Source organism: Achroia grisella, unplaced genomic scaffold, assembly GCF_030625045.1.
Source record: "Achroia grisella isolate CSIRO2021 unplaced genomic scaffold, CSIRO_AGI_Agris_v1 utg114, whole genome shotgun sequence".
Lineage (NCBI taxonomy): Eukaryota > Metazoa > Arthropoda > Insecta > Lepidoptera > Pyralidae > Achroia > Achroia grisella.
Genome location: NW_026712585.1, coordinates 327563 through 341157, shown reverse-complemented (window position 1 = coordinate 341157; position 13595 = coordinate 327563). Strand labels below are relative to the sequence as shown.

The window sequence follows — 13595 nt, the reverse complement described above, 5'->3', positions numbered from 1 at the left end:
ATTACCGACAATAGAAATCAAAGCTACTTACTGTAATATCTAATCTGATGTGATTATAAACTTCACATATACAAACGGAATATCCTTTTCAAAAGATATACTATTATGTATCTAGTGGCGATAAAACATGGTTCGAAGGTATATCACTTAAATTTAAAACATAACGAACACAAATATCTTTAAACGCCGTAATGCTACGGGTATATGAGCAATTTTTTCTTGATAGTAGTTTTAAAAACAAATAAAAAAATACGTCTGTGTAGGATATGTACCGTAATCGATGCTCGGCATCGAGTCGCGCAAGGACATATCGCTGCACGTCGGCCGCCACGTGAGCACGCTGCAACTCGTCCAGAGAGATTTTCCGGAACCCTACACACATATATTAAATATTTATAATATCATATCAGCAAGCAGACTATACTTCCATAATCACTTGAAATACCAATAAGGATTCTATATTTTTTGAGGCCCCAGAGTGCACCCTAGCAGCACACCCAAGCGGGAACTGCTAGAACTATACATATAACCAATAACACTCGCTATAGTTTAACTAATTTTATGCATATTTTAGGCATCTACCACTTTTATACGAGCTACATTGTGATACTGTATATTAGTGAAACTCACCTGTGAACATGCCAGTAAAGGTCCTAGAATGCCTCCTAGCAGTACACACCAAAAGTAACCACTGTGGGAACAGATGCTGATGACGAGCTAGTAATGCTGCAACGGTGCTGGCTCCTTCACCTTCTCGGTCCTCTGAAGTTAGACCTACATTTAAAAAAATATATAAGTAAATGCTCGAATTATAAGAAGCTTTTTATCGATCGTTTTTAGATTATAATAGTTGCAATATACTAATTGTAATAAAACATACCATTGGCAGTTCCCTCGTCGATAGCATCCACGAGCAAAAACAAACACTGCTTAGGAGGATCTATTTCTAACAAAGGAAATAGCAACGCCTTCTTAAAGCATTCATCAGGATTCTTATCCAAATTGTGAGGCAGCAACGCCTGCTGAATCTCAGGTTCTGACAGCAACTTGTCATAATATGCATTAGCTATTAAAGTTCTAGGACTTATAGGTAGACTCGGTATAGGCGGAGGAACATCATCGTTTTGCGACCTCTTTTTCTCCAATAACACTTCCAACTCATGTGTTTGGTTATCCAGAAGTGGTGATGAATTGGGCTTAACGATATTCTGGTATTCTGGTAATTCTTCTTCCTTTGTGTCTTCCTTGTCAGTCTTTTTCGGAGAATTTTCCGCGGACCGTAAATCGCTTTTGTTAGGATATCGAAAGTTAGCCACAGGGATCCTGGACTTTGGAGGACTATTCTCAACTTTTGGTCTATCAGTTTCGCTCGCACTATCATTCTTTTGTTCTGTTGACAAACTTTTTTGTAGTACAACCTGCTTTTTCTCGGTCAATGGCTCGGAGCTTTGACGGAGTAGTCTGGAATTTCTTAGCTCTTTAGATTGTCGCTGTGATATATTACGTAGGAATAGATTTTCGTGGTTCTCATAAAGACGTAAATCTGAGTCTTTTTCATCATTCGTGCATGGGTTGGTCGGTTTTACGCTCGCACGGGGTAGAATTTCTGGCACCTACAATTAAAATATTTAATTCATTAATCTGACTAATATTATAAACACGAAAGTTTGTGAGTATGGATGGATGGAAGTTTCTCACTTTTTTCACGCAAAAAACTGAAGGTATTTTGATGAAATTTTACAGTAATGTAGCAGCTTAAACATCAGGAAGACACATACGCTGTAATTTAAAAAGTAAATTGGGCGAAATATAATGATAAATGTCAAGCAAGTGTGATGCAGAGTTGCGAGGGTCGGCTTCCATATGTATTGAAATATCGTTTGAGAGATCTCAAAATATGTGTTGAAACTTTTGAAACAATCTGTCGTACTAGTACGTTCTTTCGCATATATGATCAGTAATAATGGTGGTGTGGTATGGTATGGGGAGTATATATATATATCTGGCGACACTATTATAATTTGTGCTGTAGTACTAACAAAGTGGTGTAATTTGAACAGTATTTAGTGGTGTGGTATGGAGAGTAGTGGTGATTTGGCGTATAGTAGGTACCTCGTCGGCGCGGCTGAGCTGTGCGTCAGCGATGGCGTCCCTGTATGCAGCGCGCTCGTGCAGTCGCTCGATGGTGCGGCGACGACGACCGCTTCCACCGTCCTCCTCGTCTGTACGTTGGTCTTACAATTATAAAACACTCCCATTCGTATTTATAACGCATTTTCATTTACTTGCAGCAGATGAATGCGGTAGTTACACATATGGTATATCAAATAAATATGTTACTTGTATTCATGTTATATTACACAATTAAGTCTTCTATTTAACACATTAACAAAAGTTTATCCATTTATATTTTTCTTGCATTAATTATAGATACTTCTAATTCAATCGATTAACTTACTCTTATATTTTTTTACTATATTTAGAATAAAAACATATTTCGAGTGCTATTTCTTTTTTTCGAGTAGGCTGCAGTGACACACTGCGGCATCAGCTGAGCTCTTTCAGCTTATAACGCAATAATAGTTTCTAAGTCTTTTATATTTACCACCACATGCTATACTGAATAAATGCTGATGATGATTATTATTATAATATAAATACTATGTCCATATAATTTTCCTATTAATTTTTCTCTGTTTATTATGTAGAATTTTACCCTCCATCAGGCAAAGCAATCTCTTAATGATATTCACAATTAAAGGAGAATTGAATAGTTATATTATCATGTTATTCACCTTCACTATCAGCGAGTAGAGGCTTGGAGATCTCCTCCATGTCGTCTCCGAGTCCTCGGAAACGGCTAACCAGGTTCTCTTCTTCAGAATTACGTCTGAAAACACATGTTACAAATTATTTATTTATTTATAAAACTTTAATGTACGTAATACAGAAGTAGAAGAACATGCAACGGATTCAACACCTTTCGGAAATTATCTTGGAGTTTGAGAAAACCTCGAATAAGTATGTTGTATTATAAATAACCTAATCTTTACTATCCTTACCTATAAATAAATAAATCTTGGACAATTAACAAAGCGCCATCTACTACTCCCACGGTAAGCAGAGCTTGTGTTATGGGTCTAGTCATCAAAAGTAAAGCGATGTACTAGACCGCTAGACCACCGAGGCCATCTCTAATCTTTACTCTTCCAGAATAAATCACAAATACTAATTACGATTTATAATGAATGCTTCATACAAGGACATATCGTAATGTACCAAATAACGTATACCTGTTCGTTTGCGAGTCTGATTGTTGTTCAGACTGTCCGTCCTGTTCATTCATAGTTCGTGCTCGTCGTGATGAATGACTCAGTATCTGCATAGCGAGCGAACGCACGAATTCACTCGGTCGTAGACTACTGTCGTTGTGGCCCTATAAAGATTACGATAGTTATAATATATTGAAAACAGATGAAACACAAACAGAAAAAATGATCAATTATGCCGACTATATTACATTATATCCTTGCAATTTATTTCTAATAATAATCTGCAAAATGTTAGCTAATTTTACTATAAATAAACTGTTGATAATAATGTGACCGACATAATATGTATATTCTGTAATGTTTATATTGTTGACTATCCTACCTGTAAGAAATGCCTGGCAAGCAATTTCCTGTTCAGTGCTCTCTGCTGTCTTGCCTGAGGACCCTGCCCTGGCTCGCTCAATTCTTGACATAATGCTGTCTTGCCACTCCCCGCTTCACCTAGAAGTATAAAGAATATTTGTTAGACGGTATCTAAGCTAAGCCAGGATGTATACATATTAACATTGAAATTACATAACAATGCTTAATTATTATTTTTTATATTTTTATGTTATAATAATATATTTATTCCGTAATATAATGCTGATTGTTGATGCTATATGTATGTACTAATATAAAAATAGAATTCTTCTATGTATCTTATATAATTAAGAAAACTTACCTAAAATAAGAGCTCCGCAAGTCTTGCTGACAGGCCTCTGCTCTAAACAATGAGCTATTTTCTGGAAGGCCCATTCACGACAGTAGAATCTTCTCTTATCGGTCGATATTGTCGTCTCGCTCACTCTATGCGCAGAGGATGATTTACGGACAGGGCGACTCGATTCTTTTTCATGTGCCCTCGGTGCAACAGGGCTTAATGGTGTGCCTGAAGGATTAAAAATTGCATTAAATAATTAAGATCCATAAATTTCTAACTGATAAGGACCAAATTTTGTATTGATGGAAGTAAAAGCATACACACAGTCGCTGGTTCCGTGATTTTTATCACGCATATGCAGAGTGGACAGATTTTAATGCTTTTTTTAATTTGTCATAAAAAAGAAAAAAATATGAATTTTAAGGTTAACAGTTGAGAGCATTTCATATTTCATATCTGAATTCATTATTTGCATTCCACAGTGAAATCATACTAAGTATACATATATTTTCGTAGTTACTTTCTACTTTACAGATATTAAAACAAAAATATTTGTTACCATCGAAATCATAATTATCCCTTTCTCTATCTCTATCCCTGTCCTTATCCCTGTCTCTTTCTCTCTCACGGCGATGTTCCCTCGTGCCTTCCCGCTCGGGGAAGCCTCGATGTCGCTCTGTCGGAGTTCGATCGTGGCCACGTGGTGTTACCACGTCGTTTAATGGTAAAGACCTAGAATTGAAAGTAGATTGTTTTTTTAATTTAAATATATATTTAATCATTGACGATAGACTTTCTATGTCTAGATTTCGAATAAGTTACCTAAGATTAACTCTGTGCTCCGCTTGTCGTACAGCCGAGTGTCTATGTTGCTGTTGTCTCATACTGACTTGATTCTGCCTCAAATACGCCTCCACTTTGCTCTCGCTGGCCTCGTTCCTATTCTGGGTTCTCCTCCCCCTGCTCGTCTCGTCTCGCGATCTCTTCGACTCTTTCTTATCTGTTTTCTCTACCTTCTCTATGGGTGTCATCATTTGAAAATTCCCACCATTATTATAATTCAATGGATCGAAATCTGTTCGCGCCAAATTTTGGGCGCGATTTGATGTTGACTTCGAATTCTTCGCGCGATATTGCGATTTTGGTACTATTTGACTATAAATTGGCATTTCGTTCGACATCTTAGACTAGCTTTGGTTAGACAAAAATATATTTTGAGTTTTTAGTTTTGTTTTAGAGGTAGAGTAACCTAACTTGTTTCCTATTTACTTTAACACGAAAATGGCTTTGGTTTCAAGTTAATTGACACTATAACTAGAGGAACCCGGGAAAGATATATGATATATTTTATAATAAAAATAGGCCTTATGTGTACGTAGATGCAGAGATGTATCACAAAATAAATTATCTCGATGAGATTCAGGTCATTTTATGAGTGTGACCTTATTCAGTCAATTCTATTCATAAACGCTTCCTCTTTTTTCTGAAGACGCCATGATGTTACGATGATAGTGTGTTATCTGAAACAAAACATAAAACAAATTAATTTATAATTTACGTAAATATTCTATTCAGGCAGAACGGTTATGTTCAGCATAACCGTTCTGCCTGACAGTGTCTAATTTATTATTTACAAGTCAAAGGAATAGTCATTTTATTAATAACATATTTTAGTGAATATACACAACATTACAAATTTTAAAGAATTTAAAATTGTAATGTCCTATAGAATATGTAGAAACCCTAAGACCGACGCAAAGCAAAGGGTGTCATTACACGCATCAAAACCCATTATTCTTACTTCACACAGTCTAAATGGAGGGTGGAGGTATAAGAAGGAAGCCTTTCAATGGCTATTCATCCCTTTTACAAAGTTTGAAAAACTTTAAAAGCCGACAAAAGGTTGTCGGCTTGTCAAGTTGCTCAAAATCATGAAATTTTGAGAAATTTTTCCTTATTCAATTTTTGTAGCTAATTACCAAGAAGCGGAGTTTGATGTAACGTCAAACAAAAATATTCTATAATACTTACTATTGAAAAAGATTCTGTGAAGCAACAACAAAAGTCAGAAAATTGATAACCAAGCATGGATGGATATTTTACTTTTACTTGCTTTGGGGAATAACGTGTTTCTGACATCATAAACAAAATATCCTTATCATTTAGTATGTAGCAACAATAAATACGCTAATAGACGAATTATACAATGAATTAGATAATAGTTACATATACGATTTAAAGTTAATATAAACTTGGCCAGAAAATTATCAGCTTTATTTCCACTGAGTAACGTACAAAATCAGTCAACCGTTCCCAACAGTACTGTAAGTGAATTTCCTTCTTAAACCCCTCAATTGCAGGAAGCTCCACAGTTGAGTATCAATTTAAAAAATAAATATCACTGGCTCTACTAAATAGATTCCTATAACAATGGACAGAGGGTTTATAATCCAAAGACTACACAATTCAGACGTCCAATTGTAATTAAGGGTATTTCATTACTTCGGTACATCGGTTTTGTTTGACGAAATCGTAATCGGCAGCTCCTGTTAAAGCTAGTAGATTTGTCTTATTCATGTTTGATACTTTAAACATTTTTGACCTCCAATACGTTAATAAATAATAGAAAATTTGACTTAGAGTTATTTCATATAAGACAAGGGCCATGTAAACGGATGGAAATTTAAAAGTATAATTCTAAGGAAGATCTCAAAATAAATTTAACTACAGTCGATCTATTTTTTAAAACTTTGGTTCCATGATCAGAATTTCAATAACATCTGTAAACCTGTCAAAAAGAAATGTACAAATAATTCAAACGTACAAAAATGGATTTTATTCCAAAGCCAAATCAATTTGATCATCAGACCCAATCGCAATATACTCACTCATGTTTGCATAATTACAATTTAATGGAATGTCTATTTCTGAAAACTTAAAAAACACTAATATACACAAATGATTAAGAAAACTTTGTAAAACATCCATGTTTTATCCAAAAACCTCATCTGTTATTTATGAGTATTAAAAAATCCTCTCTCAGTTTGTGACGGCATCTAACACAGACTTTTCCGCTAATAATCTGCCGCGTGTCTCGTTAATAATGTAGCGTCCGCCGCGTGGCAGATGGCGATCTAATCAAATATTCGACAACCAGAGCATTTGTGTAGTCCACCAACTTGTCCGAGACCCATGTTGAAATAAAAGGAATCCAAAATCGCCCAATCCCGATTGACTAAACCTTATATTACTACTATCACTGAATTACTAACTAAATATTCCTACTTTTGTTCTTACACAAGAAATTATAAAATTTGATATACATATATATATTTATGGAAAGTGTATAATATGAATGTGGGTGGATGTAAAGGGAGAGGGACTCTCTAGAAAAAGATGGATGGATTGTGTGAAAGATGATATGAATAAAAGAAGAGTATGTTCAGATATGACGACCGATAGAGAGCAGTGGAAGAGAATGACATACTGCGCCGACCCCAAATAATGGGATAAAGGCAAGGCAATGATGATGATAGTGATAATTAAATGAAATCGACTAACATATATTTATCATGTTGTTTGAGTAAAAAATTTTAAGGTTACTGCTTTTTATTATATGATATCTAATAAAGTTATTGCTAGTTGAGGTTATTTGTCAAATAAAGCCATCCAGTCAAGTTGAAGTCAAAAGTTAGAACTTTTAGAAAGCTTTTTAGATATCTTACTGTTCTCTGCTGAATGTAGGCCGATTCCCCGCAGAACAGAAAGCACTCAACAACTGTATGTCAGCAATTCGACATGAAATTATATAAAAGTACCTAACTAAATTTAGTCGTTACATTTAAACATCTGTTTTTTATTAATGTTCAATTTCATTCCATTATCATATAGGTAACAATAATTTATAGTATCTATTTAAATCGTGACAAAATTATGTACATTTATGTAAGGGACAACAAAAATTAACCAGCTGAAATAAATCTACAGATATCATCAAAATATGTATTTATGTTATATAATAAATATTTCTTTATTATATATACACTGTGAAACATAGACATCCTCAACTGCAACAAGAAGCCATTCTGAGCGAACATCCATCGATGCCCTGTACGACAAACATATTTGAAATCGTATACATTATCCGATACTTCAAGCTGCGTCACGGTCTCATTTTTTTTTTAATTTATTTATTAATATTTTACGGCTCTGGATACTAGTCCTTTTTAGCCCAATATAAAGTACAAAAACTTAAAAACAATCACAATTTCTTCAGTATTGGAAATAAGTTTATAAAAAGTCTTGAATAGTACAGGCCTTGATAAGATCTCTTCTAAAGACTTTGGTACTTCATTACTATGCTCTTGAATCTCTTGAATGCTATGAATGAGTAATAATCTGTCTAGATCTTAATGGAATAAGTTTGAATAGTGCGTATTTATAAAGTAACGCTTGAACCTAAACTGTTGACACAAAAACATTTGAAATTTCAATAAGATTTTAAATAAAATAATTGTATTGGCAAATTTCCCAAAAGTTAGCAATCATTATAGTTTTATAATTTATATTAATTGCCAACTAGCAATACGCAGATGGTTCGTCAAAATAAAATTTAATAATACCACCCTAAACATTACAGAATATACTTTCAATCCTGGAAAACAAACCGAAAGTGCTTATTTGGCCAATGATGTTGAGTGCTTATTTGGCAACAATGCTTAAAGCTGACCTTATTGAACTCATGAGACGACTGAAGTTGTTTACTACCCCGACCTTATTCTATACTAACCAAAACCTTGTAAGACAAGAATTTTAAATATGCGACAACTCTGTATTATTTTTAATAGAAAAGTAATATTAAAGATCCATCCGCTGTTTTGGTTGATTCAAATATGCTTTTTTATATAACTGGAACGGCAAATATGTTGACGACCAACCTGATGGCTAGTGTCAATTGTTGTCTATATACAAGAACAAGACGCAGTCGTCATATACAGCTTCACCTGTCTATAGAGACGGGTACAGATGGCACTCCAAACCAGCGGACGGACTTATGAAGCGGCTGAAGGCTAACTCCCGCCTGACGGATAAGACTACGAGGTAAAGAAAACGACTTGTAAAAAGTTCAGTAACATGAATGCGTTCAACACAACTAATATACAGCGTATACATATACATATAGCGTAAGAAATTATATGAAGATAACATGAGTCACAGCCGTCGTTATTATCGAATCGACTAACTAACTATAGACTAACTTTGTATTCATATCTTTTACCTATTTATCATAGGGTATTAAAATCGTAAAATGTCATTTAACGTTTAAAGTATTTGGTTCACAATGTAGCAAATAGTTGCAAATATACATAATAATTATCCTAATTACATTATGAACAAGAACCTTTTAAGTCTCAGAAGGTTGTGTACACCTACATGTAAAAAGTGCAAGGTCTTAGTACAATGACATGCTTGAAATAAACTTTCTGTAACGACTACCGTTCAACACCTACACACCGACAGCATCGCAATATAATTATTTTATAACTAGTGATCGTATGGAGTATAGTATCATCTCGCAGGAGACATTTCCGAAAAATTTAATGAAAACAGTATCATTATAAGTTGAGTAGTTCAGAAGAAGTAAGAAACGGACAGAAGAAAACAACAACTTTGTATAGTACTCTATACTATTTATGGTTATGGTATTGGTACCTACGAATTACACGTGAAAAATGTGGCACCTTAACTTTGCAGTAAATAATATAGTAGGTAATATTACTTATCGATTTCTAACTACATTAATGACTTATCACTTTTATTCACTATTATAAAAATAGCGTTCAACACTGGTTATGGCTGTATTCTTCTAAGGACACCTATGAAATAAACTTAAAAGGTCGCCTGTACTGAGGTACCTAACCTCAGTCTCACCTATTTCTCGCCGCCAAGCAGCTTTCTTTTTAAGCTGAGTTTTGGTTGTAGGCTGCAGAATAGGAAGTGAATTAACAGAATAAGTAAGAGGCATGCCATATTAGTCGTCTGTAATGGCAATGCCTGAACGGTATCACAGGTGTGATATGATAACATGATGTACATGAATTTAGGCGACAGTTACCATCGGGTAGGGAGTCTGCTTGTTTACCATTCCAATTACAAAAAAAAATAGAATTAAGAACTGCCTTAATTGAAGTAACAGCAACGCCTCAGTGTTTTCTATTCTAAAAGAATATGTGTGTATGAAACACATCAAAGAATAAGTTATTTACTATAACAACGAATCTAAATAAACGGCACGTCCTGGGAGGCGCCGGACTGAACCGACGATCAATAATAAATCAATGACGTATGCACGATGACACATCACTATCAATGAACTGGACTGTCTGTCAGACTTGATAAGATACAGATGGGGTGGTAATTGTAATTTACGAATGAAATATAATGTTGCTTGTAAATAAAACTATAATAAAAGTTATAATAAAACCTATAATAACACTACACACAAACGAAAGAAAAAAAATAAACAAGTGCTCAAATAAAAATGGCGATATAGAGTCCTGTACTAAATACATAAATTTATAATATTACTAATTTTTCCAAAACATTAATACTAAAATTTATTACTTTAGGATATATACTTGATTTTTTTACTTTCTATAATCAAAGAATGTTCACTGGACGCACAGAGAGAGAATACAAGATACAAAAAGATATATAAAATTTACCAACTACCTAACTCTAGCACCAATATGACGATTACTTTTACTGAGAATTGCTCTAACCACTTAATTAAGTAATCAATAATTAACCCAGGACAATTCACGTAGAGATGTCTAGTCCCTAGCTACGTTATACTATGACATGTTCGCATCACATATTATAGGATACTAGTATGGTTACGTTTATCGCGGCAAACAAACATTTATACAGAATATGACGAACGGATTCCTTGATAGCGTAGCTGTGTTCCATTTCTGATGCGTGAAATGTAGTTTAGTGTAAGCCTGATAAAAATAAACCTTATACGCATACCATACAGTAGGTATCATTAATCAGGTTCATAAAAGAGCTCTTCTAAATCAATATTTGACCTTAATAAAATAGTAGTGACATTGACACACTATTATGATCAAATTACTTGCACTTTAGTGATGACATCACTTAGCACAAAGTCACTGTCTGATAGTAAATACAGTCATAAAAGATATATCAGAAAAGCTTTATCAATGTAATATGTGAATGCAAAATAATCATTGTTAAAGTTTTTGTCGGGTTGACCGATTAAATTACAGTTTTCACAAATATGGCAAACATTACTTCAAATTTTGTATTTGTTTTATTCCAATCAGATTACAAACAAAAGTTATAAACTATTGTTATTCCAAATAACGCAGGTACCTACCAAGTCGTGGGGTTCAGTAGATTAATAAATAATATACAACTGGAAGTACCCAAGATGACTACACTGTGTATCTCGAGTGACTCTACCGTGTGCAAGAGCCCTATTTGATGTCTATAAAAAGAACGCGTTCTGAAATGGATGGTGGATACAAAGCTGAATGGAAGTCCTCAATTCCATTAAGGCGTACAAGAGCGCTCATTTCCCGCGTTTTTAATTTTTATTACAGCTGAATTATGCATTAAGACTGGGTTAAACAAAAGGTTTTATATACTATACGTGCAAATTATATAACCCTATTATAATCGTACATGCATGTGAACTTGTCTATCACTTCTTGGCAACTTAATGGTGCAACTAAACAATCATAAAAAGTGGTTTACAAGTAGTATTCGAGATGGCCAAGACATCCTGATGAATCAAGTTTTCCCGGTCATATGAACCTAGTCGCGAATAAATCAATAAGTGACGGTTTGGCCGTCGAACAGTCATCCAATCCATTAATTAGTAAATCCATTATTATCCATTTATTATCCAATAAAATACCGGACTCAAATACTTTTTTTAATAATTAATCTAAAATAAGGTTTTAATTAACTATATAAATATTTCTTAAATTCTAAAAGATCCTTTTTGAGAATTGTAAAGTTCAGATATCTTATACCTTCGACTTAAGAGATCGTGACCTGAGAATCTTAGTAAGCTTGTAAGCTTATAAGCTTGGGAGGCGGAAAATGGAAATTAAAAACAAACAGATGAATTACATTTCCCTTAGAAACGCCAAAAGATTAATAAATATATTTAATAATATTACAAAAATAGAGTATAAATACCGCAGTAATTAGAAATTTTTGCAGCATTTGCAGTTTGTAGGTGGTAATTAATTTATATTACGAAATTATTATTATTATTATATAAATTATTATTATATTATTCATATTCAATCTAGATGAAAACAGTAAAGAACTCCAATTCAGGCCAATAAGTTGTGTGTAATCTATCAAATGGCTATTTTTATTTAAATCTAATATTAATAATAATTTTTTTTACCGAATATTATAAAATGTTATGTACTCACTAATACATACATAATTCTATGTCTTGCTATAAAAGGGAACAAAAAACATGCGTACACATGCGGCTATGAGAACGAAAAATGTGATGTCTGATTAATGTAAACTGTATCTTATCTTGCAAGCTATAAGACACGCAATTACTGTCATGTAGAGTTTATTTATAGGAGTTGTGGTTATCACATGTGGGTTCAACAGACGGACCGACATAATCATAATTACAAAGACCGTTACATCTCGAGATAGCATTACAACACAAAATGCTTAAACCCATTCTATTAATTAGATAAAAATGGCGCCATAACATAGACCCGTATCTAAACCACAAAGCTTTGCTATACCTACTACACGCATGCTACAGTATTTACATTGTATTCATTGGATATAATCCTGTTGGTGCAAGATAGATGTGATAGAAGTGCTAATCTTCATCGAAATCATGGAAGCCATTTCTGAAGTGTACGAATTCATATATTAAAAGAATTCCTTTTTGATTATATATACATATTATTTATTATAGTTTTTAGATATTAAATAACTACATATATATATAGCCCTATGACATTGTTTATGACATATCACAGAAAAACTAAAGGATTCACAAGCTTGTATCTTCCAGTATTTATCGCCAAAGTTAATATCATTTAGAGTGATAGCACGTAAAATTTACCCTCCTTAGGGATAGAGGAAATATTATGATACAATAGTCTTTATTAGATAAGTAACAATCTTATTGGATTGATATTTACTGATAGCTACCCAGATTGTTATTAACTTAATATCATTTATTCTGCGAAATGATATCATGGCATAAAGTGGCATTAATTAATTGTTACTCCACCACGCTTAATAAGTAACTTAAATGAAATTTAGTATATATGTAAATAAATTTGACTAACAGATAGGACATTTCACACACATCATACAATAAAATAGTTTTATACTCGATTATAACAGACACTTAATACGATACTGTATTAACTCAAAAATTACAAATATTGAGAAATTCACTCCAGATTATTAACTTTAAAGTCTAATTTCAAAGAAATTTAATTTATGAGTCAATACAGTATTACATTAAGCTGGCAATATGTACTACCGATATGTTCGTGAACTGTGACAAAGTGGTCAATATATTTCTTTATAAA

At 33.5% G+C, this 13595-nt stretch overlaps 1 protein-coding gene across 1 annotated transcript in view; it reads right to left on the bottom strand.

Moving 5' to 3' along the window:
• Positions 1–5156, bottom strand: part of LOC131850395 (ankyrin repeat domain-containing protein 50) — a 31140-nt gene extending 25984 nt beyond the window's left edge. The window contains exons 1-10 of the mRNA XM_059200609.1: positions 4798–5156; positions 4535–4707; positions 3997–4203; positions 3655–3773; positions 3294–3436; positions 2796–2890; positions 2113–2234; positions 881–1613; positions 631–774; positions 273–372 (exon numbers count right to left, since the gene is read on the bottom strand). Of these exons, the coding sequence (XP_059056592.1) occupies positions 273–372; positions 631–774; positions 881–1613; positions 2113–2234; positions 2796–2890; positions 3294–3436; positions 3655–3773; positions 3997–4203; positions 4535–4707; positions 4798–5156 (2195 nt within the window). The remainder of the gene's footprint in view (positions 1–272; positions 373–630; positions 775–880; positions 1614–2112; positions 2235–2795; positions 2891–3293; positions 3437–3654; positions 3774–3996; positions 4204–4534; positions 4708–4797) is intronic.
• Between the last annotated feature and the right edge of the window lie 8439 nt (positions 5157–13595).